General features: G+C 54.5%; 1 protein-coding gene across 3 annotated transcripts in view; it reads left to right on the top strand.

Annotated features, from left to right (window-relative positions):
• The window catches only part of AGAP3 (ArfGAP with GTPase domain, ankyrin repeat and PH domain 3), a 111,635-nt gene that overhangs the window by 67,326 nt on the left and 16,859 nt on the right, over positions 1-27,450 (top strand). For all 3 annotated transcript variants that reach the window (XM_058830584.1, XM_058830582.1, XM_058830583.1), the window contains exons 10-12: positions 2,727-2,831; positions 7,759-7,945; positions 24,126-24,299. In XM_058830584.1, the coding sequence (XP_058686567.1) occupies positions 2,727-2,831; positions 7,759-7,945; positions 24,126-24,299 (466 nt within the window). The remainder of the gene's footprint in view (positions 1-2,726; positions 2,832-7,758; positions 7,946-24,125; positions 24,300-27,450) is intronic.

Here is a 27,450-nt window from a genome sequence, read left to right as displayed (position 1 = left end):
GGTGGATGTTAAACTGGCTTTGTGTGGGAGGAGGAGCAATCATTTTCATATGCTGTGTGGGGAATGTGTGGCCCAGCCGTGGTGTCAGGTGGGTCCAGAGGCAGTGCTGCAGAAACACAGGTACTGCTGGCTGTGTGTGGGAGGAGGGGACGCAGGGCCCAGGCAGCTGTCCTGCCCTGGCATGGCATGGCATGGCATGGCATGGCATGGCACGGCTGCCATCTCATCTGGGAGGTGCAGGGACATCAGGATCCCATCTCCAGCGGAGAGGACCAGTGCCCACCAGTGCAGGTGTTGTGCAGAGGTTGGAGTGATGTGGTACAGCTGAGCCTGAGGGAGGGAGGGAGGGGTGAGGTGACCTCCCAGTGCTCCTCCAGCTCTGCTTTGTGGTGACAATATCACAGATGGGAGTTAACACTCTCTGCCCTGTCTGACCCAGAAAGCACTGCCACACTGAGGTACCTTTCCCACAGAGCACTGGGGGCTTGGGAGCTGCTCAGTGTCAGCACATGGAGCCCAGGAGCTCACACGGTGGCTGCTCCCACCCCATCCCTGTGCTGGCCCATCCCTGACAGCCCACTGCAGAGTCCTGCCAGCTGGCCCCTGAGCAGGACCGTGCCTGCTGTCCTCAGCAGCTCAGTTTGCCCAGTGATAGGAGGCAGTTTGAGTTAAGGACCAGTCACTGCACTGATTTACACCATACAGTTGCCACATTCCCTTTTTTCCCAGGTTTTCTGTTTTATGTTTTCTTGGAGTTCATTTGAGCAAGACATTGAGGAACTAGTCTGAGTCAGTTGGCTGCACCTCTGTAAGTCCTTCTGTTGGACACAGGTTTACCATTTATAACCATGTTTGTTCTCAAGCATGGATATGTTTGGAGACCTTGCACTGACTGCTTCTCATTCCATCCATTACTGGCTCTAAGGGTTTTGTACAACTGGTGTTTAAGGGTGTTGTTACTCAGTTAAAGCTAAAACCACTTGTCAGCACAGTCACTCCTGCCATCACATACTGTGTTTTACCCAAGGGAGAACCGGACTCCTCTAATGTCCTGTTTGCTCTGCTGGCATTGACTCCTGTCCTGTCCTGTCCTGTCCTGTCCTGTCCTGTCCTGTCCTCTCCCCTCTCTCCTCCCCTCTCTCTCCTCTCTTTGCCATAGCTTTTCCCTCCATTTGCTTGGTGTGAGCATCCAGCCATGCCTGCAGGGGTTGTTGCTTGTCCCCTGGCAGACCTTGGCAGAGCAGAATTGTTGGTCAGCCACATTCCATGCCATGTTCTCATCAGCACCTCCTGACTACTCCTGAGTGAGTTCTTCAGCTCATGTCCTTTGAGGGCCAGGTAGCAGATCCTGACAAGGGATCTGATCCTGCCTACACACAGCTTTGCCCTCACCACTCTGTTTTGCTGTTCCATCCCTGAGTGTGCAGGAGGCAGTTCCTTCTCCTGCTGTTTGCTGCCTGAGCACTGAGCTGGAGTGGTCACAGGGACTTCTGCCTGTTCTGCACCATTTATTGCTGATTTCACGGTCACGTCTGGCAGTGTTGTCCCCACACCACTTCTTGCTGGGCCTTTGCACCGTGCAGGCACAGCAGCTCAGTCTCCAGGCACTGGGACTGGGCCCTCAAATATGCCAAGGCTGGTGGAGCTGAGACTTTCTGCCCAGGTTTTTGAGGAGAGGCTGGCCTGGGGCCCAGATTTTTGCCAAGTTCGGAACAGGCAGTCCGGGTGTCTGTCCAGACAGCTCTTTTGGAGAGGCCAGGCCTGACAATTGGTAGATTCAGCTTTTTCCCAGACTTTGTTACTCATTCCTACTTTTGTCCCCCCATGCTGTGCTTCCCTCCCTGCCAACAGAGTGCATGACGTGCTCTCCCTGCTCCAGAGCCCTTGCACCTGGTGTCTTGTCCCAGCTTCCTTCTCCCTCTCCACCTTTGTCCTTACCTGGTACATGATAAATTGCTGCTGGAGGTAGATTTCCTGGGGAGGCAGAAATGAATGGAGAGGGGATGAGGATCATCTGTGCTCTGAGCCTTGGCTCAAATCAATGGAGTTAGTTCTGGGTGGGAAGAGGGAGTTCAGCACATGCCAGTGCAGTCATTACCTGTGAATGTGTTGTGCCAGCAACAGCAGGATGGGTCTCAGGTAAAATCCTGATGAGAAAAGGGGATGACCCTGACTCTCAACTACGTACCCTCCCTCCTGGGATGTGTCCCTACTCTGTTTGACAGCTCTCAGAATCACAAGCAGGTGAGAAAATGTGCATCCCTTGGGAGATCTGTATTTGGAGAGTTGTTTCTCAATCGGCCCCTGCCTGTTCCCAGGTTTCCTGCCTTGACTGTCCCTCAGTACTTTGGGTGGTGGGAGAAGGTCTGGGAGCAGTCTGTGTCTGTGGTAGTGAGGTTGGCTCCTGTCCTGCGTGGGCACTGCAGCATGGCAGGAGTTTCTCAGAGGAAGTGGTTTGGGACACCAGAGGATATGATGGGTCCCTCAGAGGACCTGAACATTGGCATTGTCATGTGGAGACCCCTGTCCCTGAAAGGGAGGAGGCTGTCTGTGGGGACTGAGGGGTTGGTAATGAAAGGGTGCAGCCCAGAGAAATGTGGGAAAGCCCACATTTTCTTGAGTCTGCTCATCGTTTCTTCTCAAAGACCAGTCTCCAAGGGGCATGGAGTGGAGCATGAGGTGCCTGGACCAAACACCATCTGAGACTCATGACTCTTCTCTTTCAGGGCATTCTCCTCAAACGCAGTGGCAAGTCCCTCAACAAGGAGTGGAAGAAGAAGTATGTGACACTGTGTGACAATGGGGTCCTCACCTACCACCCCAGCCTGCACGTGAGTACTGGGCTGAGTAGAGGAGCAGGGTGGGACAGAGCAGTGTCCTTCATGTTGTGGCTGCTGCTGCAGGTGCTCTTGCAGCAGCTGTTATGGCAGAGAGGGGCTGGGGAAGAGTTGGGTAGCAGATGGAAGTTCTGCGCTCTGCCCTATGCAGGAATTCAGTGTTGGCCACTTCCAAGCCAGCATTTTCAGCAGAGCTGGTTTTAAGCAGGGTCTGGAGGAGACTCTCTCCTGCAGGCTGTTTGTTCAGTGCTAGGCTGGTGGAAACACACTCTGTGCAGGATTACACTGACAAGCTGCAGTTCTCTCCCGTTTGCCTGCTCAGTCCATTAGAGCAGGGCCTACCCTGCAGCCGGATGAGGAGCAGCTAGAGAGCTCCTTGCACCCATAGCTGATGGTGCCATTTGGGTGTGGAATGATTTTCCTGGCTGCTAGGTATTGGGTAATGGAGATGAGGTGCCTGTGCAGAGCCTGCCGAGCTGAGCTGCCGTCGGTGCAGCTCTGATCGTTCTCCCCGCTCGGCTCAGGCACGCAGCTGCCGCCCCATCCATCTCTGTCGCCTCCCCACTGTGGGGCTAATGGCTTCTTCCCTATTCCCTCTTGAGCACAGTTTGCTGCTGCAGCAGCAGCCACGGACAGACACACCTGTGACACAGGCTCAGCGCCTCTGCCAAGGACGTGCTGCCACAGGACAGACGGACGGGCAGTGGCGGGGGGCACAGGGTGGTTTAGGGGGCTGCAAGTAGAAGAACAAGGTGCTGCAGCTCTTGTGAATGTTCCCAGGCCCTCAGTCTGTCCCTGATCTCCTCAGATGTGAGGTATTGGAGTGCCTCAAGCCTTAGAGTTTTTCTCCTCATTGCTGACCCTGCACCCTCATTCCAGGGTTTACCATGCTCAGTTACCCAGCTCCAGAGCCCCTGGACCCTCCTGTCCTCGAACTGGAGACCCAACCATTGCATTTCTGTCCTCTAATTTGTTGGAGCTTTTTCTTAGAGTCCTCAATCCCTGTACTGTGCTGTAGTCTGCAGTTTTCTAACTTTGTAACCCCAGTTTTTGGTTTTTGGAGCACCACCCCAGGAGGGAGCGGTTGCTGCTGCCATCTCATGTGTACTCACCTGTGCACCTGTGTGTATGGGCTTATCATGTTTCCACCATGGAAATTACCATGCTATTACCATCAGCTGTGGAGGCAGAGCAATTTCTGGGCTGTTGTTTAGCTACTCTCAAATGCTGCTGCCACATACCAGGTTTCTCTCCTTTTTTCACCATTCCTTCTTCAGGGGGTGATTGGGATTGATGCCACTCTCTTTCCTTCCTGCAGTTCTGTGTTTCATTTCATTACTGCCTTGCCCTGGGAAAAAACCTGTTTTGCCTCTGGCTGGTGCCACTGGTGATCCGCAGCCCATTGCTGAGGGTGATGCCAGTTGGGCCTCTCCTGCCTGGTTTGCACTAGGAGCTCTGAACCTTGCACCTGAGATAGGAGTTGTATGGCTGGGTGTGTTTACCTACAGCAAGGGTGGATTACATGTGGCCACAGAGCGTGGGGCTGGGTTCTGCGTGCTCCTCTGTGGCGTTTTCTGCCTAGGAACCACCCTCGTGTCCCGTTGTGTACTGCACTTTTGGCAGCATGCTGCTGGGATCTGCAAAGCCTCTGCCTCCCCTTCCCTCTGGTACCTGGTGTACAGCCTGCTTGGAGGGGCTGGATGCAGGGACAGGCAGGAGGAAGAGGGAGTGCAGAGGAGGATCTCCTGTTGCATCTGCTCCTCCCCATCTTCCAGAGTGAATCAGGAGGTGCTGTGATGGATTTGTACCCTGTGGCCCGAGGCAAAGCCCCCATGTCTTTTCACAGGATGACACAAGCAGAGCATGTTAGGGGTGGAACAAAGCTGTGCTCCCGAGGATGGACGTGCACTCTTCTATCCCTTCAGTGTGGCAGAAGATCCCAGGCTGGCTGGCACAGGCTGCAGGGAGCTGGGGGCTAAAACAAACCAGAGTGTCAGCCAAGGGGATGTGCAGCATCCAGTTCTTGCCATGGGATGGGAAGTCCCAGCTTCTTCCCTGTCTGTCCCTCCATGTGTCTGGGGGATGGCACAATTCCGGATGCAGCAAAGGGGTCCCTGAGGGCAGGCTAAGCCTTGCAGGAAGAGAGTCTTCCCTGTCCATCAGGATGTTCAATGCCCCAGAGCATTTTTGTGCTCTTTTTGTGTTCCCAGTGGTGTTTCTTGGAATGAGTCAGGGCAGTTCTTGGCTTGTCTTCTCTTCCATCTCTGTTACATTCTCTCCCTGTCCCTCCTAAGGTGAGTGTTGGGACCTCAGAGATCAGCAGTCCTAATTTCTTTCTCCTCCAGTGCACATCTGGCCAGGGTGTGTCCATGCCCCACGGGATGGAGGTCAGGGCCTGACTTTGGCAGTGCTGATTTTACCAACCAAGGCTTCCTGGTGGAGTTCTTCATCTGCTTTTGGGAGTTTATCACTCAGTCTGTTTCTGGATCTGGATTGTGGCCCCTCCAGCCCAACTTGAAAGTTTCCTCAGCAGGAGTCAGGTGTAAACTCTGGGTTTGCAGTCGCAGGTTGGTGAAACGCGTGCTGGTGAGCTGGCCCTGGCCCTGGAATTGCTTTCCTGCTGGAAGCAAATCTGCCTTGACCAGCAGCCCGGACTCATGCTCTGGAGCTGTGGGGCAGTTTGTGGGGTCCTGCCCTGAGGTGCCACATCTGCCTCTGCCCTGGAGCAGTTGGTGGTTTCAGGGACAAGCAGGATGCCTGGAAATGGAGGCAGCAGTGCTGGGGGCCCGATCCCTGGATTCAGCAGGGCTTTCCTTGTTGCATCTGTATTTCTACCTTTCTGTGAGTGTGTTCAGCAACAGGAAAAGAACAAGTTGTGTGAAGAGCCTGGTGCAATTTCCCATCACTTCCCCAAAGCCTTGGAGAGAATTCTGCTGCCGGGAAGGTGCGTGGCTGAGCCCAGGCTCGCCGGCCGCGCCGCACAGAGCCAGGGAAGCAGCTCCCATTTTGCAGCCAGTGGAGCCATTCACACAATCACCTTCTGTTAATTCTATCTGCAACATCAATTAAATTGTTTGTAGAAACTAATTGAATGTGGCTTAATCACACATCTTAATAGCTTTCCACGCTTTGAACTCGTTGTTAATTCCAGTAATAAAATGAAATGAGAGAACTGGCTGGGTAATTAGCGAGGAGGCTTGGGAAGAAATTGCTGTTTTATGGTAGGTAATAAAAGCCGAGCGCCAGTGACCGCTCGCTCCGGCAGGCAGCCGGTGACTGCAGCAGTTGTGCTGAGTGAGGGAAAATCCTCCAGCCCCTCTGAGGGTCCCTGCCCAGGGCTGTCACCAGGTCCACACCCGGCTGGGAGCAGCTTGGTGTGGTGTTTGCTGAGGCTGGTGGTGTCAGAGTCACCCAGGGTACTGGATGGGGAGTGCCAAGCTTTGAGGCCAGGCTGCCCAGCCCCTGGGAGCAGTGGGAGGGTGTGCTGCCCCGTGTCCAGGGTGTGCTGAGGGCAGGATGCCTGCATATAGGGGTCACTGGAAAGAGAGGAGATCAGACAGAGGCATGAAGGTGCTCTGGGGGACCATGGCCCTTGAAAATCCCTACCTGAGAGCATAGAGCATGGCCTGTGCAGCCCCTGTCACCTGCTTTTGGGTCCAGGATGGGAGGATTGTTGCTCTTAAACTGAGTTAGTTCGTGTCTTTATCTTCTTGGATGTGTAAGTGGGACAGGGACCATCTCTCAGTTAATCTTTTTGGTGACCTCCTTGTGAACTGGAGTAAACCTGAGCCCCCCACAGCAGCCACAAGCTCTCCCTGGACAGCTGTGGCTCCTCTCCTGATAGCAGCACAGGAGCCCAGGGGTGGTGTCCTCAGCTCCCTGTTCTGCCAAAGCCTTGAGCCCCAGTGTTGGTCCCTGCTCCCTTGGGATCTGACCAGCAGTTCCCCTCTGTGACATTGGTTGGGTCTTCCCTTTCTGAGGACACAAACCCGAGGAGGTGCTGGCCTCATCAGAGAGGGCTGGGGAGAGCCCCTGTGCCCCACGGAGCAGGGAGGGGTGGGAAGCACAGGAAGGGACACAATGCTCAGGAAAGACTGGGAGTCTGCACCCTCATTCTGACTGAATGCTGAGATGCTCTTGGAAGACAGGGCAGAGTGATAGTTACAGTCTGCACCTGGGGTATTGGTTGTATAATGAATTGTCTGCTAGAAGAAATGGTGGGAGCACCAAGGTTGGAATAATAGGAAGCTCTGCAGGTGAATGAGCAAGGGAGTTACCCAAGTTCTGTTGGTTTGGGTTTCTCTTACCCCAGCTGTGACCTGAGAGGGAATTTTTAGGTATCCCATTGCTTATGCTGTACTTATAGTAATTATATTGCTTATGTTATGTTATGTTATGTTATGTTATGTTATGTTATGTTATGTTATGTTATGTTATATGGTATGTTATGTTATGTGTTATGTTATATGTTATGTTATGTTACTTTACATTATGTTACATTATGTTACATTATGTTATGTTACATGTTATGTTATGTTATGTTATGTTACTTTACGTTACGTTATGTTACATTATGTTATGTTACATCTTATGTTACATGTTATGTTATATTACGTTATGTTATGTTACGTTACGTTACGTTATGTTATGTTACATGTTATGTTATGTTATGTTACATTGAGTTATGTTACCTTATGTTCCGTTATGTTATTAGCTGTTGCATTTGAATGCTGAGGTTGCACAAGGGATGATAGGGAGGAGGAAGTGCTGCCCACCCGGTGATCTCTGATCCCCAGCCAGGCTTTCCCACATGGGCTCATCCTGGCATGTGACAGGGCTTGGTGCCGATTCTGAGGATGGGGGAGCTGAGCGTGTTTGGCTGGGGCAGGGCTGATCCTCCACCTTTCTGCCTGTGCTCCAGGATTACATGCAGAACGTGCACGGGAAGGAGATTGACCTGCTGAGAACTACGGTGAAGGTGCCGGGCAAGCGGCTCCCCAGGGCCACAGCAGCAGCAGCAGCAGCAGCAGCAGCAGCGCCCAGCGCCAGCCCCAAAGCCAACGGGCTGGCCAAGGAGCGGAGCAGCTCGCAGCTGGCAGGAGGAACAGGTAAGAGCTGCTGTGGGTGGCACAGGGCCAGCAGCCATCCCTCCACAATGCGTCAGCAGCCCCCGGCTTTGCTGAGCTGAGAGCAGAACCCCTTCGGAGGTGTCTTGCCTTCACCACCCTCAGGGGGTCCCTGTGGAGGGCCTCAGCATTTCTGTGCAGGTCCCAGGCAAGCTGCTCTTAGGATTTTGCGCTGGTTGATGTCCAGGACAGAAGAATGTCAAAGGGTTTAAGTGGCAGTGTGAACCCTTGAGGAATTTCCTCACCCTGAGGAGAGTGTTGAGGCTGGTGAGCTGCTACACATGGGGCTGCTCCCTAAACCAAAGGAAATCCCACAGCTCTTTGTTTCTGACAAGTTGTCTTCTGTTTCTTTCTGGTTTTGGGACCCTATTTCCTGCTCACTTTCCCCTGGAGAAATGGTGAAGATGTGGTTTGGGATCATCACTCTGTGTGCACATTGAGGAGCTGCCCCAGAGTGTGGTGAGGTGAGATGGGGAGGCTGGCTGCCCCTCTGGCCTCTCACAGAGTTCCTGTCACTCTCCTCCTCTCACAGAGTTCCTGCCATGCTCCTCCTTGCTGCTGCTGCCATGGGAGGTTCTCACCCTGCCTGGGTTGAGCTTGGACCCTTCCTACCCACGTTTCCCAGAGCCTTTACTGCATCCTTGGGGCTGCTGTCCTTGGCCAGGCTGGGCAGTTCCCACCTGCCTTCTTCCCAGCTAGCTGCTGGCACAGTCTGGTGCACAGCTTATGGAGAGGGCTCTGTTTGGGATGCTGAGGGAGTGCTGTGGTGCTGCTGATCACAGAAGTCCTTCCAAACCCAGTACTGCCACTGAGGGTGAACTGGGGTGACACATCCCCATCTTGTTCATTCCTGCTTTGTGCCCAGCTCTGCCCCGTGGTCGGGTGCTGTCAGCACAGTGTTTCAGAGTGTCCTGGGGCTGAGGGGAGGTGGGATGCAGCTGGGGTGAGTGTCAGGAGCTGTTGGAGTCCTTGGCATCACACACACACACAGACACACAGGGAATGGGGCACAATAACATCACTGCTCACAGGGTGCCAAGGAGGACATCATGAGGCCTCCCAAACCCAAACCACTGTTCTTGTCACATCAGAGGTGATAAACCATCTGTTCTGACCAGGGCTGTGCAGCTCTGCCTGTTCCTTGCCTTGGTTCTCCCCTGTACACTGAGGCTCTTTCACCACCACAGCGTGTCCCAGCATGGGGACGGTTCCTGCTTCTGGATGGGGACAGTTCTCTGCCCGCACGTCACAGGTGCCTTGTCTGAGCTCTGACTTAGCAGAGCTGTGAGAGAAGGGGGAAGGATTCAGACCACAGAGGAGCCTATGCTGATGTCAAACCAACTGCTCACTTAAGGCCATGTCCTACTTCCAGCAGTGCTCTCAGTCGGGTTGGGCTCGCAGGAGTGGGTCGGGATGTACCTGGATTACCGATCACTGCTGCTGGAAAAGCCGTGCGTGCTCACAGGGTACGGCATGAGACCCTCCAGTGGGCCTCAGAGCTGGAGCAGGCACAGTGCACGGGGGCTGGAGTTACAGCAGTTTACACACATTAGAGGAGATGCAGTTTCCTAGCAGGGGGGAAATTAATGTTGGAATAGTTTATCTGGAGAGCAGTTTGACTTAGCACTGCCTGAGCCTTTAGAATGAGACCAGTTTTCTGTTCACGAGATGTGCTTTAGTCCAGCTTGTGGGTGTTGCTGGGCACGTGTGTGCAGGGCTGTGGCACGGTGCTCGTTGCCATGTCGGGTCTGTGGCTTTGGGATCCCCTGTTGGCTGCCTGCCCTGGCCCCATGAGCAGAGCAGTGCTGGGAGCTGCCCAGCCTGGGTGTGTCCACACAGGGCTCAGGGCTTTAGGCACATGTGGTGTGTCTGTCCTGCCTCCTGCTGTGTCTGCAGTGTCAGAAAGGTTTTCCTTCTGGTACACAATCAGTAAAGACTTTTCTGAGGAATTTTTTTATGTCTCTCTCTGATGCCTCCAAGCCCAGTAGCAGTGGATGCAGTCACCAAGTGCACTGATGGGACACAGACCCTCTGAGGTGATGTGCTCTTATCCCTGTGCAATGCCCAGGGCTGGATTTACAGTTAATGGAGAATCTGCCTGGCTTCAAATTAGCAGTGACCTCACAGTTTTGCCACCTTGGGATTGTGGATGGGACTGTTGCTGGATCCACAGGGCATCTCTCATCTGACACATATTTTGGGAACTGGAGAGGAAGCACTTCAAAGTTTGCAGTTCTTTGCCAGACACAAGTTAATCTTCAGAGGACACAAGCTTTGGGGACATGAGGGATTTGCTGTCTTGCCCCAGGAGTCTCTGGGCTAAACCAGGTGGCTGGTGGTTAGAGTTCAGAGCAAGTATCTGTGGTTCCTCTGTGACCTGAACTCTGCAGAGGTGAGTGAGTGTGCTGGCTGATGTCCACTGCACACACAGTCCTTACTTGGGGTGAGGAAAGACCAGGGACATAGAGGGGGAGAAGAAGAATAAAATAGTGTCACCTTGCCCTGGACCTGTATGTGGATGAAAGAGATGGATGCAGTGCTCTGGTGAGGATTCAGAATAACTCCAAAGCAGGTATAGACAGTTTCAAGCTAAATACAGTAGGAATGAGGAAGGGGCTTGTGTTTGTGAAACCAGTGGGGGCTTTGAGCTCAGTCATGATTGTGACCCAGTATTTAAACCATTCAAGAGGCAACTTTACTCTAGTTAAGCTTGGTTTTATTTTGGGTGGGATGAGTTCCCATTGTCCAGAGGGGGCCATGGAGATGCTCCATGGGCTGGAGCCCCCTCCTACAGAGATGGGCTGAGACAGCTGGAGGTGTTAACCTGGAGAAGAGAAGGCTCTAGAGAGAAGACCTTAAAGCTCTTCCAGTGCCTCAGGCTGGAGAGGGAGCTTGGACAAGGGCCTGAAGTGACAGGACAAGGGGGACTGATATTATACTGAAGGAGGGGAGGTTTAGATTGGATATTAGGAAGTCCTTCCATGTGGGGTGGTGAGACCCTGGCAGTGGTTGGCCAGAGAAGCTGTGGCTGCCCCATCGCTGGAAGGGTCCAGGGCCAGTTTGGACAGGTCTTGGAGCAGCCTGGTCGGGTAGAAGGGTCCTTGCCCATGGCAGGGGTGGGACTACAGTGGTTGGGCTGGAGAGGGCAGGAGAGGGGTGAGCAGATCTGCCAGAGCTCACAGGTGCTATGGCCTGAAGGCAGGTATTCACTAGAGGTGTGGCACTGCTGGGTCAAGTGTCTCCTGCAAATCCCTGCTGCTCCTCTTCCTGCTGGAATGTCGGTTCTCTTGCCCTGTCCCTCACAGTCCCCCAGGTGCATCCTTGCTATGGTTCATCAGGTTCACCGACCTTTGTGTTGTGCTGCATCTCATGTTTTTGGCTCAACGAGCTTGTATCAAAGTGCAGATGGGATGAAAAGGGACTTCAGTGAGGGAGGAAAGAGACAGTGTCAGTCAGCACAAGAGCCCAGCCTCAGCCCAGCTGAGCCCTGGGTCTTGCTTTGCAGAGGTTTGTAGGGACCTGCTGCAAGGGGAGCCGGGCAGGGGGGCACTGGACCTGTGATCCATGACCTGTGCAGGCTCCTGCACTCGTACCACAGCCATGCATGGAGCGTGGAGCTGGCTCTGTGTCACAGCTCACTGAGGCAGGGGATGCCGAGAGCTGAGCACCAGGAAGCCTGCCTTGGAGTGGGAAGTGAGGAGAAGTGAAGGAGGAGGCTGCAGCAATGCAGAGATGGTTGTGGTTGCAGGCAGCGATTGGAGGTGTTTCCAGCAGCAGAAGGAAACAAACATGGGGGAGTCAGAGCACAAGAGTGAAGGGAGCAGGCTGAAGGGGAAAGTTCTGCTCCACTCTGGAGGGCTCATGGGGGATTCTGCAGCTTGCTGAGGACCACGAGTCTCCCGTGGGATGTGCTTCTGAGCGGTGCAGGAGAGCAGACAGCAGCCACGTCCTCAGCGCAGGGGAGGCTGAGCAGGACGGGCCAGTTGGACTCAGCACGGAGTTGTGAGCTTGAGCTCAGGAGGGTTTTGGGTGGGGACTGCTGTGGGTCAGTTCCCTCCAGCCCAAGGAACAGTCTGCATGGTCTGACAAGCATGTTGGGGCCAGTGCCAGTGTGAGTCCTCTTCCTCCTCCTGCTTCTGCAGCATCGCTCCTGCATCTCCTCCAGGGAGAGCATTTTCTGCAATGTGTGGTGGTGGGAGGCATGGCTTGGGATGCAGGGCTTGTTTGATGCTCCCATTTGCTCTGAGGTGATGAGGGTCCAGCTGTCCCTGGCCGAGTTCTGTGTGCTGGCACCAGCTCCTGGCTCCACAGCACAGGCTGGGGAGCCGTCGGTGCGGAGTGTGGCAGCGAGTCCGTCCCTGGGAGCCTGTGCTGGCTTAGCTGCTCCAAACGTTGGGATGGCAGGGGATGATGCTGGGTCTCCAGGCAGCTTGGGATCTTGGCTGGGCTCATGCTGGCGCCTGACAGCTCTGTTGTGGCCTGTGGGGAGGAAGGCCGGGAGCCATTGCACAGGGCAGAGCGCGGTGCCGGGGAGCGCCGCGGTGGCAGGGCCCCCCCGCCAGGCCCGTGCCCCCCGATGCTCTGCCTCTGCAGAGTGAGGGATTGGCTCCCCCAGGCCGGGGTTGCTGAGCCTGCTGTGATCATGTCACGTCGGGCTCCGTCGATGTTAACATCTCATTATCTTTGTTACTGTAATTACATTATCCGCTGCTTTATGCAGAATTATTCTCCGAGGACTAATTGATGGATCCATGTTTAATTCATTAATCATTAGCATCAAATTCGACAATTACAGTGCACACTGATTGTGGAATTTCAAATGTAATGAGGGAAGAATTAACAAAGAAAAGGGAAAACCTGTTTCCCTGGCACACCGCTGCTCGCCGTGGGGGACAATGACATTGAGGGAAGAAGAGCAGTGAGAGCAGGGTGGTGCAGGTCATGGCAGACAGGAGGCTGGTGGATCATGTCCTGCCTTTCTCCTGGTCATGGCTGCCCTACAGATTCTTCAGGTCAGAGCAGGGTCATTAATGTCCTACAAAAGAATGAAAATTGGGGACTCTGGAGGGAAAGCTCAGCTCTGACTTCTGAGACAAAGTTGCTTTTGCTTTTTGCTTCCCCCCCAGCAGCAGCTTGTGTCGCCCTGCCCTGGCACGTGTCCAGGAGCATCCCGAGTTACACCTGTGCTCCACACTTTGCAGGGAAAGCCGGATGGAATTTGTTGTCCCTGGGATTTGCCCCTGGTCCCACGGCTGCTCTGTTCCATGCACAGCTCCACAGCCGCCACGTGTTGTTTCAGTGTCTGCTGTGCTCGTTACTGTGGTCCCCGTGAGCTGGGCAGCAGAATGAAAGCCAGAGCAGGCCCCCAGTGCCTCCTGCTCAGCCTGAGGGGCTGCTTGGGCTGGGCTGGGGGCAGTGCCCATGCACAGCTGGTTTGGTGCCAGCTGTGGGGACACGCTTGCCCTCCCTCCCTCCCTCCAGCTGTGATTTCAGCTTGCTCACTTGGTTTTCTGTAGAGTCTGACTGTGAAAGCCCAGTGTTAGTCACGGCTGTTCAGCCAAGGGCCGTGGCAGGGGCTGGAAGTGGATGATCTTTGAGGTCACTTCCAACCCAAACCAGTCTGGGATTCTGAAACTCGGACATGGGGATGCCGAGCTGAAAGGAAGAGGGTGAGGGTCTATTCCTCCATGTGGGACTTCTCCCCTTCCCAGTAACATATTAAAGGGTTGTTTGTAGTCTGAAGATGAAGCTGAGATGAGAGATTTACTGAAATTGATCTGTAATTAATATTTTGCATCATGAATCATGTATAAAATACTGCAAATTCATATGTATATTATAAATATTATACATTCACCATTACAGTCATACAGTAACCTCTTACGAATGTTTATCTGCATGTCTGAAGGTGGAGGATGAATCCAAATGTGAGGCTTGAGCTGTTGGTTTAAAGTTTTGCAATAGTGGAAGCTAGAAATTGTCAGGACTCCGTGGGAAGAGGAGGAGTGTGGCTGTAGCCAGGTGGGATGCACGAGGCAGGACAGGACCAGCAGTCCTTGGTGCCTGGCTCTAGTGCTGGACAGAAGGAGGGCTGAGATTCTGCTGGGTCAGCTCAAGGTTTTATTTGCTAAGATATGCTACAGTTAAGATGAATTTTGTCTTTCCAGGCATTGCAACCTGATTATCTCAGCTGTTATTTCTTTCTAAAGAAGGAATACTCAGGCAAAGAGAAGGTGAAGCCAAAAGCATGTGCTAATTCTGTGCCCCCAGTTTGGAGCCCAGGAACTGTTTTTTCTCACTCAAGAATTTGGCCTTTTCTTAGCCCTTTTCACCATTCGTGACTGGCAGCAGTCTGCCCCAGGTAGTCAGAACATGTTGTTAGAGGCTGGTTTGGGCAAGGGTTGGTATAAATCACCTGAACAGTAGTTCTGGGTATTTTGCAGTGGTGGCTGGGTTGGATCCTATGTCCCCAAAGCAAATACTCTGCTCTGAGGCCCTTTCAATTGCTGACACCCATGAGCTGTGGCTGCCCTATCCTGAAAGTGTCCAAGTTGGATGGGGCTTTGAGCACCCTGGGCGGGTGGAGGAGTCCCTGCCCCATTGCTGAGCGAGCCCTGTGCCCAGAGGAGATGGAGGATGCCCTCAGGTCTCTGCTCCATGCTGCTGTTTTGGGGGAGCCTCTGCAGCTCCAGCACCGTGCAGTGCTCTGTGCCCCCCATGGCCCCGAGCCCCTGCAGCCCTGTCCTGTGGGAGTGCCCAGCGAGGTGTGAGAGTCTGTGCTGTGCCCCCAGCCCTGCCATCCCCTCCTTGTCCAGCCCAGGGACAGAGTGAGCCATGTCCTGACAGCCACAGCTCCCACACGGCTCCTGCTCTTGGAGCAGGCAGCTCCAGCGCTGTGCAGCCTCAGAGAGGTTCATGCAGGGATCAGAGCAAGAAGGGAGCTGGTGCTTCCTCCTTCCACACTCCAGCTCTACCTGCCCTCCCCAGTGGAAAAGCAGATTGATTTTCTCCTACCCAACAGTATAATCACTAACCCTAATTAGAGATAATTACAGGGAGCTGATATACTTTTTCCTTACCAGATCGCTAAGGAGCCGTGCAGTACAGGGCTGAGCAGGGAGAAGGCCTTGGAGAAAGGAAGGAGAAGAAGAGCAGGGAGGGAGAAGCACAAGGCAGCAGAGTGCCATGGTGATCAGAGCCCTGGCCAAGGTGTCCAGGGCAGCCAGGTGGGCACAGGGCAGCCAGGGAGGCACGAGGTGGGCATGGGGCAGATAGCCAGGCCTGGGGGCTGCAGCTGTAGCTCTCAGCATCCTGAATTCTGGAACATCTAGCTTAGATGCCTTCATGGGGGCACCTGGAAAAGCTACAAGGGTGTAATTAGGGGCCACCTGTGAAAATCCAGGTAAATAACTTGCCTGGTGCTGCCAGGGAGGGTTGGGCTGGAGGGGCAGAGTGCTCTTCAAGGTGGACTGAGAGCCTTCTCCAGCAAACCAAGGTTCCTCATCCATACAACCTAGGCTTGTGCTGCAGGAGGGAGAAAGGCCAGGAAGTGACTTGTTGCGGGCCACAAAGTCCCACTCTGCTGTCACACAGCCCCAGCTCATCCCTGACCACAGGCAGTGGCTCCAGTTGTGAGTCTGTCTGGACCTGCCTCTGCCATCAGCACACAGGGCCTTTGCCTGGGGTCTGCACTCTGCTGCTGGACAGGGAGGTGTCCCAGAGGAACATGGAAAAGCTCATCACTATCAGGCCATGCTATTCTCCAAACAGAGCAGGGCTTGCTCCATCCCCTTGAATTTGTGTACCCCAGGAGGTTGTGCTGCACACCAAGCAGCCTCTGTGGACAAAGCAGGCAGGGGTGGATAAAGCTTTGTATGAGTGAATGGCTTTAGAAACCAGAGTTATGTAGGAAAATACAGCAATTCCAGCATCCCTGGATGGCCCTTTCCCAGTTGCACTTGGGAGCTGGGGCCAGGGGCTGTTGTTCATCGGTCACTGCAGTGCTGGTCCAGGTCCACACTCCTTAGCAAGCCTAGAAAGTTCTGGCTCTGCTTCCTTCCTTCCTTCCTGCAGTTCTGTCTCAGACCCAGATTCCTGCTCCACCTGTGCATGTAAATGGGGATCCATGGAGGTACTGCCTGTGCTAAGAATCCATCTCTCACCACCACCACAGGGATCTCAGGGATCTGTTCTGGGTTGTGTTTTAGACAGCATTACTTGCACGTTTCCTGTAGCTTGTGATAGCAGATTTCTGCAGGGACTGTAAGTGACACCTCTCTTCACAGTAACAGACCAGGAGAGTGATCTGGAACAGACTGTGCTTCCTTCATCTGCTTCATTCCCAGCGCCTTGGTTTTCTGAGATAATTCTTTGTAATGTGTTGCAGAGTAAATGACATTAATGTAGTAAAGTCACTGAAGGACTTTATGGAGTTGTTCTAAAGCCTTCATGGACTTTCTGAATGGTGGTTCCAGACAGCAGAACGGCTCCCAAGGAGAGCACTGCTGTTACCCCCCCTTCAGCCAATCACCAGACTAAATTCAGTAGTGCCTTACATAAAAGTAACTTGGCTGTATTGTGCTGGTGTTCAGGCAGAGTAAAATTCAGATCAGAAATAGAGTATTAAACACACACATGCACAGACACATGCACACAAAAATGTATCTGAGCCAATTTCACCAAGCTGGAAGCAATTATGTGCCAGATCTTTTGGGAAAAGGAATTTAAGCAGGGGAAAAAAAAGTGGAGTGTAATTAGGAGTTTTTAAAGAATATTTTACTGGATACCAGAAAGTTAAAAGGAAGGTTGTACTGCTTAAAAATATGCCAGTCTTGGTTTGCAGGAGATGTGAACTGTTCATTTTCTGTCCTGATAGTGAGAAGGGGCAGGAGCTGGCAGCATGGTGCTGCTGTGGTTTGTGCAGCTGTATAATGTGTGTGTGAAAAGTGATAAAATGAACAGCAACATGATAAAGTAATGGGTAAGTGCTGCTCAGGAGTTGGAAGCTGCAGCCAGTTGGAGGCTGGTGGCACTGGTGTGGCCTGGCACAGCCAGCTGGAGCTGAAGTGGAGGCTCCTGCTGCCCTTCAGTCCCGTGCCAGCACTCCTGGCCCAACATCCGCCATGAGTGATTAATTGGGAGCAGCCTTTGAAGTGACCCTCCTGGCTTTATGGGAAGTATTCCAGCTCCTCACTGGAATTCCAGGCTCATTCCCAGGCTCACTGTGGCTGCAGCCACACAAAGGCTGTGTCACCGTTTGCTCTGGGCTCACAGGGGAGCCTGCCGGCCTTGCACTGCCCTGGGTCATGCTCCACACCCCCCAGATCCAGGGAGGAAGTTAAACATTTGACAAATGATGGTGGTGATGAGCAATTTAGGAACAAAGTCACTGATGAAGAGCACCAGCACAGCACAACTGCTGGGGAGAATCCTCCATCCCCTGCTCTATGGGGACAGGGGTGTCCCAGTTGATGGGGACACCAACACTGCCCACCCCATGGAGAGGTTTCCGTTTTGGAGACAACTGCACAAGTCTGTCATTTCATCTCTGTTCCCTTCTCCCAGAGGAAAACCTCTCTTTCATCACTCTCACAGCTGCTTTACTTGGCAAAAACTCAACTCCTGTGTCTCAGTTCTCGCTCTGGGTGCTGAGCACAGGGCAGCTCCTGTGTCCTCCTTGGTGCTCTCTCTGTCCTGGTCTCCACAGCCTGCTGTGGATGTGCAGCGTGGTCTCCTTCACCACCGTCCCATGGCAAAGCCTCATCTTTGCCCAGTTCTGGGTGAGTGGCTGCCTGGGTGACTGCTTGACCCTGTGACAGTTGTTCAGCCTGAGAGTCACGAGAGCAGTCACTGCCCATGTATCTCACCAAGTCTCTAATCCTCAGCCATTACAGGTTCCATGAAGTTTCCACATCACATACAAATAAAAGTGATGGATCCAGTACCGGGAGCTCATTTCCCAGCTCACCTTCCACCTCGGCTGGCAAAGGACCCTGCACTGCCATGGCTGCACAGGGGATGCAGAACAGGAACCAGGAGAGTTACAGGCAGTGAAAGGGGTTTTTTCAACTTTATTAGGAACTAATGAATCCTAACCCCAGCATTCTTTCATTACTGTATGGGAATAATAGAATGGTTAATAAGGAGAAAAAGCAAAATGTTCAGTGGACGCTCATATCTGTGTTTGGGAAGAGGCAAGATGATGTATCTCAGCATAGAGTGATGAATTCTTCATATTCCAGCTGTAATTAGGCAGCAAATTAAACAGTAGGTAGGAGATGTGGACATGTTGGAATCAGCAAGGCTGAATTATTTAATTCAGGAATTCTAGAAGACATGGAAAAGGTCTTTTTTATGTGTGGATGGTAACAGTCAGTTTTGGGGTGGAGAGGACTTCCACAGGGCTCAGGTTAATGGATTCATGTGTCCACAGGATGAGACGAAAGATGATGGACAAGAAAGGCTGTAAAAACCAGGAGCTGCTCTCAGAATCACCCTGTAGGAAGATTCGACGAGCTCAATATATTTAGCTTATTGGAGAAAAGGTTAAGAGGTAATTTCAGCACCATCTGTAAATACCTGTATAGGAACAGGAATTTGGTGAGAGAGCTCTTTATCAAGTGAAATGTACCAGGATCCAGTGGCAGTGGCAGAAGGAAGACAACTTCGGCCAAAAATAAGGCCCAGATTTCAGAAGTAAAGGCAATTAACCACTGGAATCACTTACCTAGCATCACTGTGATCTCTCTGGCACTGGCAATATTCAAGTCAGGATCAGATTTTCTGGCAGATCTGTCATTGTTCAGGCAAGAGTGACGGAGGGGCAGACCTGTGATGTGACTTTGTGCTGTGCAGCAAAGCTTGGCCAGTCCGGGGGCTCCTTTGGCCACTCCCTGGCCCCAGGCCTGCCATTGCTCTTTCACAAATCTGCCTCTCCTTGCAGAGCTCGCCCTCCCTGGCCATGGAGCTGCTCCGTGGGGTGGCTCAGCCGGCAGCGAGGGCTCTGTGTGGGGGCTTGGTGCAGGCAGGGCTCAGGCTGGAGACAGACGGAGGAGCTGCAGCTGCCCGCAGTTCCAGGCTGGCTGTGTGCTCTCGGTGCAGGATTTTGGGGGCAGTGTCACTGAAGTATCCATTCCCAGGCTTGTCCATCTGTGGGGCCCTGTAGGGCTGTACGGGGCCGGTCGCCCTCTAAACCAGAGGTGAGTTGGTGTGTTGGCTGGAGAAGCACTGGCTCATCCTGTGTGTCCTGCAGCTTTGGCTGAGGAATGGGGGGTGTCCTGTCCTGCTGCCACAGCCAGCCCAGGCTCTCAGCTGTCCCAGAGACACCAGCACCACGCAGTTTTTTGTCTTGACAGTTTTTACCCACCGTGAGTCAGCTTTGGTAGAAGCTGAGGTGTCACTTAGTCACTTAGCACGTGCAGATGTCCAAAACCATGCTCTGCAAGGCAGCACTGAGAGAGGAGGGAGATTCCCTGTGTCAGAGCATCTGTGAGGCCCAGTGCAAGGCAATGGCTCCTGCTGTGTGCAAGCTGGCAGATCCTGATGGCCCTGCTATGGAGCTGGGCTGGGAAACCTCAGTCGCCCAGTTGGGATCCGTGATTCCACACAGACATTCACAGTTGGCAGAGCTGGGAAGAACACCTCTCTGTCACCCCAGAACGTGCCCCACCGTGTCTGGGAAGTGTATGGGTGCTCAGCATGGTGGGCTCCCGAGGAGAACGCAGAGGTCGGTGTCTTTCAAATGACACGTCTGCATCTTGGGGCTCCCGCTTGGTAGGAGCCAGCCCATGTGTTTTGGACTCATGGAGGTTGTTCAGGAGCAAGGAGCCAACAGTATCCAGGTAAGAGCATGCAGTGCTTTGTTTGGAAGCCCAGCCTGACAGAGACTCCTGACTCTGGACTGGCTCTGGGGCACAGATGGCTCAGGGAACAGCAGCCACAGGATGACCATGTTCCAGCCACAGGAGCTGCTGGCCCAGGGACATTGGGGGTGACTTACATCCTCCCCAGCAGTATTTTCACAGGCAGGCAACTCTACCAGGCTCCTTGGCTCTCACCTCCCTTCAAGAACCCGTTGGTTTCTGGGAGTGGAGGTTTCCCACTAGCTGGAGTTGTGTTCCAGTCCAGCTCAAGGTCCTGAGTAGCCATAGCTTTTGGGGAGGCTTTGAGCCATGTTCAGCTGCAGGCTCCAGCCAGGCTCTGGGGAGCCAGAATGCTAAAGTGACTCACAATAATCCTTGTTTTTATTTGGAATAAATGATGATGTGTTGGCAACAAGTGGTTGAGGGGCAGAGTGACAGATGACTCCTTGGGACACTGTTTGGCAGACAGTCAGTAATATTATTCTCCTCTGTGCTGTTGGCCTCTGCAGTACCAGAGAAAACAAGGTTTGCTCCATGCCAGGGTGTCCTCACCCATCCTGGAGCACCTCCATCACCATCTTGAGCCACACTGACATTCCCTCTGCAGCTGACATTCCCTCTGCCTGTGAGGGAGCAGGGCCTGGCACTCCAGAGGAAACACCTGTCCTGTACTTGGTCATGGGCCCAGGGGGATCCCAAAAGTGCTCTCAAGCTCGTGCCTCTTAAAAATTCAGCATAGCCCATTCCCTGTGCCAAAGTTAGTTTCCTCTACACTATAAGGGCCTGACAGCAGCATCCAGCATGTCACCAGGAAATTCCACCAGCCTCTGTGTTTTCTTTTGCCAATTTTTTCTTGAAAATATTAAAGAGATCCTAAAAAGATTCTCAAGTGACTGCTAATGATCTCCTTCCCAACTGGTGGTGTGCTTTTGGTCAACTCCTCTTTATCCTGTTCCCTGGGCAGCCACACCTTAATGAAAAATTCCCAGTTTGCTCTGATCCAGGTGTTTCACCAAAGCATCTGGGCTGCCACATATCATGCCTGGGAAAAGGCCATTCTGGTTGTAGGTAATTTTCCATCCAGTGCCACATCATCAGTGGGGCTGTACTGAAAAGGCATCATGGAGCCGTGTGGGTTTCTTTTGGGGGGGTTGGGGGAACAGTGACTGGGAGAGGGACTTGGGGAACTGTCAGCAGTTTGGGAGTTCAGTTCCTGCAGGTGTTGCCTCAGGGGCAGGTAGTATTTACATGTCACTTACCCAGTTTACAGGGAACATATCCAGCAGCTGCCAGGGTGTCACTTCCAAAGGGAAATGATTCCTGAGAGTTCTGGCCTTGGAGGGACCACCCAGCAGCTCCCTCAGAGAAGCTGGAGTTGCACAGTGTGAGGTCTGTGAGTGAGCAAGTGGCTGGGCTGTGAGGGAGTTCCCCCACAGCTGGGTGACTCCAGGCAGCTGGAGTGAGGTGCAGGGAGCTTGGAGGGGCTGCAGAGGCTGATGGAAGCTGTTCCTTGTTTCAGAATGAAACATTGGCATTTGTGGCAGGCTGTGCTGATTCTCAGAAGTGTGATGAAAGGGCATGTCCTGCTGGGCTGGGGCTCCTGGCCTGGCTGAGTGGGGGTGCAGGGGTCAGATCTGCATTTCCTAGGGTCCTGCTGGACTTCTCCCTCTGCAGGAGGACCTTCTCCCAGGCCCTCTGTTTCTGCTCTCCCTTCTTCACCTTCCTCTGCTCTGTGCCTATGGCCATAACCAGGGCTGGGGGTGCTTGGGGCTTGGTGCTGGCAGACACTGTTTGAGCTCTGAGCATCCCATCCCATCCCATCCCATCCCATCCCATCCCATCCCATCCCATCCCATCCCATCCCATCCCATCCCATCCCATCCCATCCCATCCCATCCCATCCCATCCTATGGATCCCATCCCATCCCATCCCATCCTATGGATCCCATCCCATCCCATCCCATCCCATCCCATCCCATCCCATCCCATCCCATCCCATCCCATCCCATCCCATGGATCCCATCCCATCCCATCCCATCCCATCCCATCCCACCCCATCCCATGGATCCCATCCCATCCCGTTCTGGCCCAGCCCAGCAGCACTATTCCCAGGACCAAGCTCATCCCAGTCCCAGGAGAGCAGCGTTGTCCCTGCTTCAGCAGCAGCAGGCTCCCTCCCACGAGGAGGCAGAGAGGAGATGGATGCAGCAGTCAGGAGCAGAGCGCCAGCTAATTACCCTTCCGAGTGTGTCTTGTAAATTAAGGGCTAATTAGAGGCAAAGTCAGTGTCATGGTTTTACACGTGTTTCTGTGGCGCTGAGCAAGGGGAGGAGGGGGAACATGCAGCAGCCAGGCTGGAGGCAGGCGATGTGGCTCTGCAAGAAAGGTCCTGGCAGCTTGGGGTCAGGGTTATGGGAGCACAGGGTGCAGGGCATCAGGGTCTGGCAGTTTAGGGTACAGGGTCCTGGCAGCTCGGGGTGCAGGACTCCGTGTCCCAGCAAGCTCTCCATTGGCATTGCTGGCAGGCAGGATCTGCAGGAGAGGCTTGCAGGGGATCCCTGCACAATTCTGCAGGGAAAGGGCATTTTGGTCCAGGATGAGGATGGGGAAGAGGAGCGTGGGAGGTGCCTGCCATGCTGGTGATGAAGGAGTGCTGCTGCTGCTGCTGCTAACAACGGTAGGGGTGGTGGGGATGGTGGGTGGCAGGCATGCCTGGTGCAGGGCTGGTGGCCACATCACCCCTACTTTCAGCACTTGCCTTTAGAGGGGAGGTATTTGGCGTCTTGGGCTGTCCTGTCAGGCACTCGTTAGCCCTGGCTGTGCTTGGGCACATCTGAATAGCATCCCTTGGGTTTTCATGGAAACAGCAGGGACAGAAACATGTATTTATGTACAATCTCTGGAGCTTCTTATGGGATTTTGTGGGGCTCTGCTCTTTGTAGAGGGTGGCGCAGTGCAGGGATAGGTTGCCCAGGGAGGCTATGCCATCCCCCTCCTTAGACATGCTCTAAACTCATCAGAAACAGACCAGGGCCACTGGATCTGGGGGGCCCTGCTTGAACTGGGCTGTACAGGATGAAGCCAGAGCTCCTTTCCACCTCAGCCATCCTGGGGTCCATGAGAGCCAAGTGAATCTGGCTTCACACAGGAAGACAGGTGAGCTGTGCTGGGTGTAGCAGCTCCCACTGAGGACCTGCTTCTACAGGTGTTCATTTGCTTCCATGGAAGTCTCCCACTGGTACCAGTCCCATCGGAGCAATGGCTCGGTTCCTCGCAGCCCAGCTTCAACATGACTGCAGGGCTGGAGCTGTGGATGTGCAGCATCTGGAGCTGTTCTGTGGCCCTGCCCTGGGCCATGGCCAAGTGGGCTGCAGTGAGAGTCCCAGCTCAGTGCCTGTGCCTCCGGGCAGGGAAGGAGGAGATGTAGCTTTGGAGTAGGGACCCACCTTCTCTCACCTCTGAGCTCCCAGAGTACTTGCTCTGCAGTGGCTGGAGCAGAATGGCCTGAGGGGAGCTTGGGACAGGGCTGGTGGTGGGCAGGTGCAGTGGGATCCCTCGGGCCAGTGTCCTCTGTGGCAGATTGCCTGCAGACTGAACGGGAGGGTGTGTGCTCCCTGTCATTGTTTGCTATTCTGGACATTTTGGGTATTCCTATAATCCTGAAACACTTGACCCATTTTGCATCACTACGTGATCTTGTCCTCTCTGACAGCCTCTAGTCCCAAAAGCACTCCTCTCTTGAGGGTCTTGGGCTCAGCCGCAGTAGTTTTGAGCTAGTGGGAAAAGGAACTTCCACCTGCCATCCCCACCTTACAGACATCTGTTCCCCTGCTTGTTTCTTTGACATTGTCCATGTGATTTCAGGCTCTCTCCCAGTGCCCCCAGCATGGCTGGAGTTCCTGCCAGGGACACACAATAAAGTGAATATGAGAGATGGAAGTAGGTGTGCTGGTTGTGGGATGGGTTTGGGTTTGCCCAGGTGCCAGAGGCTGTAGTGAAAAATCATGACTGAACTCCAGCTGTGGGGAAGCTGTGTGCTGGAATCCCCAGCTGTGCATCCTGGGGTGCTACTCTGCAACCCTCTAAGCAGCAGGTCCTTCTGGCAAGTGGGGCGTGCTGGGCTCTTCTGTCAGAACCTTTGGGGTGATACACGAGCACCCTTTGGGAGAGGAGAGCCAGAGAGAGCCTGTCCTCACGTGGAGCCACCCAAGAAATGTGACACCATGTACAGGACAGCTTTGCCTTCTCCCACAGTGCTTCCAGGCAGCAGTCAGTCCGTGCTTCATTTGTCTCTCTTGCAGGTGCTCCCCACTCGACCAGCAGCACCTCCCTGCACTCGGAGCGCTCCATCAGTGGCATCAACCTTGTGGGCTTCAGCTCCAAGCCAGACGGGATGCACCAGCGCTCCTACTCTGTCTCCAGTGCAGACCAGTGGAACGAGGCTGTGGCCATCCCTGGCAGCTGCCCCAACCCCGGTGAGTAGCACTTCTGGCCCTTCTCCCCTCAGCTGCACCGGGTACTGGAACTCATTTCGGCAGTGGGGCAGTTCTGAGCTCTTCCCCGTGGCTGTGAGCCCGGAGTTTGCTCATGAGTGTCAGACACAGCCTCTGGGCCTCGTTGTGGCTGTCCCCCTTAGTGAGGGTCAGCTGGCAGTGTCCCAGCCAGAGAAGAAGCTGTCCTGCAAGGCATGGGGAAGCTCCAGCCAAGGGGCACTGCTCTGCAGCAGGATGCCTCCAAGCCCTCTGCTCTGACCTTGCTCTGAGCTCTCTGTACTGGGGTACCACTGCTTTCCCCCAACACTGCACCTTGTTGGCACCCCCATCCCCCAGATTTCGGGGCAGTTGAAGGAATAGAAGTGATTCCTGTCTCTGGAGCACACACTGAGCACGGCCCGCCCCCTCCCCCCACGCTCGCTCACTCTCAGTGATGTTTCAGGACAGTTGAGTGAATTAAAATAATTCATACATTTCCCAACGTAGCCACTTTGCCGAATTGGAAAATAAATGCTTTTGTGCTGCATTCATCACTCCTTCGTTCCTGGCTCTGCCGCCGCACTAAAAAAGCAGTTAAATGCACATCAAGAGTGGAGGAGCCATTTCCATGCCTGCTCGCCCCTTGTAGTTCTCATTAGCGCGGCAGCCGCCCCCCCGCCCGCTCCCAGGGGCTTTCGCAGTTTAAAGGAGCCTCTTTATGATCATTACCGGAGTCCGACTGTGCGGGCGCCATTTGCAGCTGAGGAGGCTCCTCATTTGTAACTGTGAAAAACTATCAATTTCAGCGCGCCTGATGCAGCGGCTCCATCATTGGCCCCATCAGCTCCCTGCTGGAAGCGAATTAATCAGACTGTTACTGCTGATGGGGCAGCGCGGGCGAGGGGAGCGGAAGGGCGCAGCGCTGAGCGGGGATGTGCCGGCAGCCCCCTCGTCTTGGACATGGGGGCAGCAGGGCAGCCACGCCAGGGGAGCAGAGTGCTGAGGGGAGCAGAGTGCCAGGGAGAGCAGAGTGCCGGGGGGAGCAGAGTGCCAGGGGGAGCAAGAGTTACAGGGGGAGCAGAGTGCCAGGGGGAGCAGAGTTACAGGGGGAGCAGAGTTACAGGGGGGGCACAGTGCTGAGGGGAGCAGAGTGCCAGGGGGAGCACAGTGCTGAGGGGGCACAGTGCTGAGGGGAGCAGAGTGCTGAGGGGAGCAGAGTGCCAGGGAGAGCAGAGTGCCAGAGGGAGCAGAGTGCCGGGGGGAGCACAGTGCTGAGGGGAGCAGAGTGCTGAGGGGGCACAGTGCTGAGGGGAGCACAGTGCTGAGGGGAGCAGAGTGCCAGGGGGAGCACAGTGCTGAGGGGGCACAGTGCTGAGGGGAGCAGAGTTACAGGGGGAGCACAGTGCCAGGGGGAGCACAGTGCTGAGGGGAGCACAGTGCTGAGGGGAGCACAGTGCTGAGGGGAGCAGAGTGCTGAGGGGGCACAGTGCTGAGGGGGCACAGTGCTGAGGGGGCACAGTGCTGAGGGGGCACAGTGCTGAGGGGAGCAGAGTTACAGGGGGAGCAGAGTTACAGGGGGAGCAGAGTTACAGGGGGAGCACAGTGCTGAGGGGAGCACAGTGCTGAGGGGAGCACAGTGCTGAGGGGACACAGTGCTGAGGGGGCACAGTGCTGAGGGGAGCACAGTGCTGAGGGGACACAGTGCTGAGGGGAGCAGTTACAGGGGGAGCACAGTGCTGAGGGGGCACAGTGCTGAGGGGAGCAGAGTTACAGGGGGAGCAGAGTTACAGGGGGAGCACAGTGCTGAGGGGAGCACAGTGCCAGGGGGAGCACAGTGCCAGGGGGAGCAGAGTGCTGAGGGGGCACAGTGCCAGGGGGACGGGACATGGGAGTGTCTGCCTGTCTCCGGGCCAGGAGAGGGTCCCACCTGGCCCGGCCCCCAGGAGCCGTGAGCACAGGCAGCGGCACCTCCGAGCCCCATCGGCACAGCAGCGTGTCTGATGCCCTCGTGCAGCACTGCCTCGGCACATGCCTCGGCACAGATCGGTTTTGTGATGTGAGCCCTCTGGAGAGCGGCTCCTTGCCCCAGTTCCCTCCTGCCCCTGGAGCTGTCATGGCAGGTCTCATCCTTCCTCCCAGCAGCTCCTCTGCGGAGCCGGGGGCTGGTGTGGCATGCTGTGCCCTGCTCTTCCCTGGGTGGCACAGGAGAGCAAGCCAGCCCATGCCCCCACCCCTCTGCTCCTTCTGCTCCTTGTCCATCTGCCCCCCATCCTTCTGCTTCCTGTCCTGTTCCTGTCCATGGAGGAGCTGTCCGTGCTCACAGCACCTGGACCAATCTGCCTCCTCTATGCACAGTAACTGAGGACTCAAATGAGAGCTGATCTGCACGATCTGTTGCAGCAGAAAAGGAATAATGTTCTTGAACTAAAAGTGGGTGGGTTTAGACTAGATACAAGGAAGAGATGTTTTGTAAGGAAAGGATGGTGAAAATCAACAGCTTCCCAGAGAAGCTGTGGTGGTCCCATCCCTGGAAGCGTTCAAGGCCAGGCTGGACAGGGCTTGGAGCAGCCTGGGACAGTGGAAGGTGTCCCTGCCCATGGCAGGGGGTGGCACTTGGTGACTTTGATCCCTTCCAACCCAAACCATTCTGTGATTCTATGCTGCTGCTCCTGCCAGTGACGTGGAGAGGCGAGATGTCATCTCAGTGCTCACTGTTGTTCTGCATGGTGGCTGTTCACCTACTCTCAGGTCCCACCACACTGTGCTGGACCCCAAGCCCTGTGTTCCAGGCAGTTCCCAGCACTGCATCCCTGCTCTGTGTCCCCCACAGCCACAGCTGACAGAAGTGGATTCTCAGTGTCATGAAGGAGGAGGCCTTTGTTGGGTGGGCAGCGCTTTCCACATGGCAGCACGTGCTGAGCTGAGCAGCACAACCACCCCTCCATCAAGGAGCTGAGCTGAGTGAGGCTGTCCTGCACCACCCCTGAGCCCCAGCTCTGCCAGTGTCCAGGCTCTGCTGTGTTTCCAGTTCTGCATGGCAGGGCAGGTGAGGAATTTTCCCGTGCTCAGAGCTGATTTTGGGCATGTAGCAAGGCTGTAAGCCGCCATCCCAGCTCCTGGGGACAGGATGTCTGCTCTGGCTGTGCCCTGGAGA

This window comes from Poecile atricapillus, chromosome 2, assembly GCF_030490865.1.
Source record: "Poecile atricapillus isolate bPoeAtr1 chromosome 2, bPoeAtr1.hap1, whole genome shotgun sequence".
NCBI classification, from domain to species: Eukaryota; Metazoa; Chordata; class Aves; order Passeriformes; family Paridae; genus Poecile; species Poecile atricapillus.
Note: the sequence above shows the minus strand (reverse complement) of the source record. Positions and strands in the feature narration are given on the sequence as shown.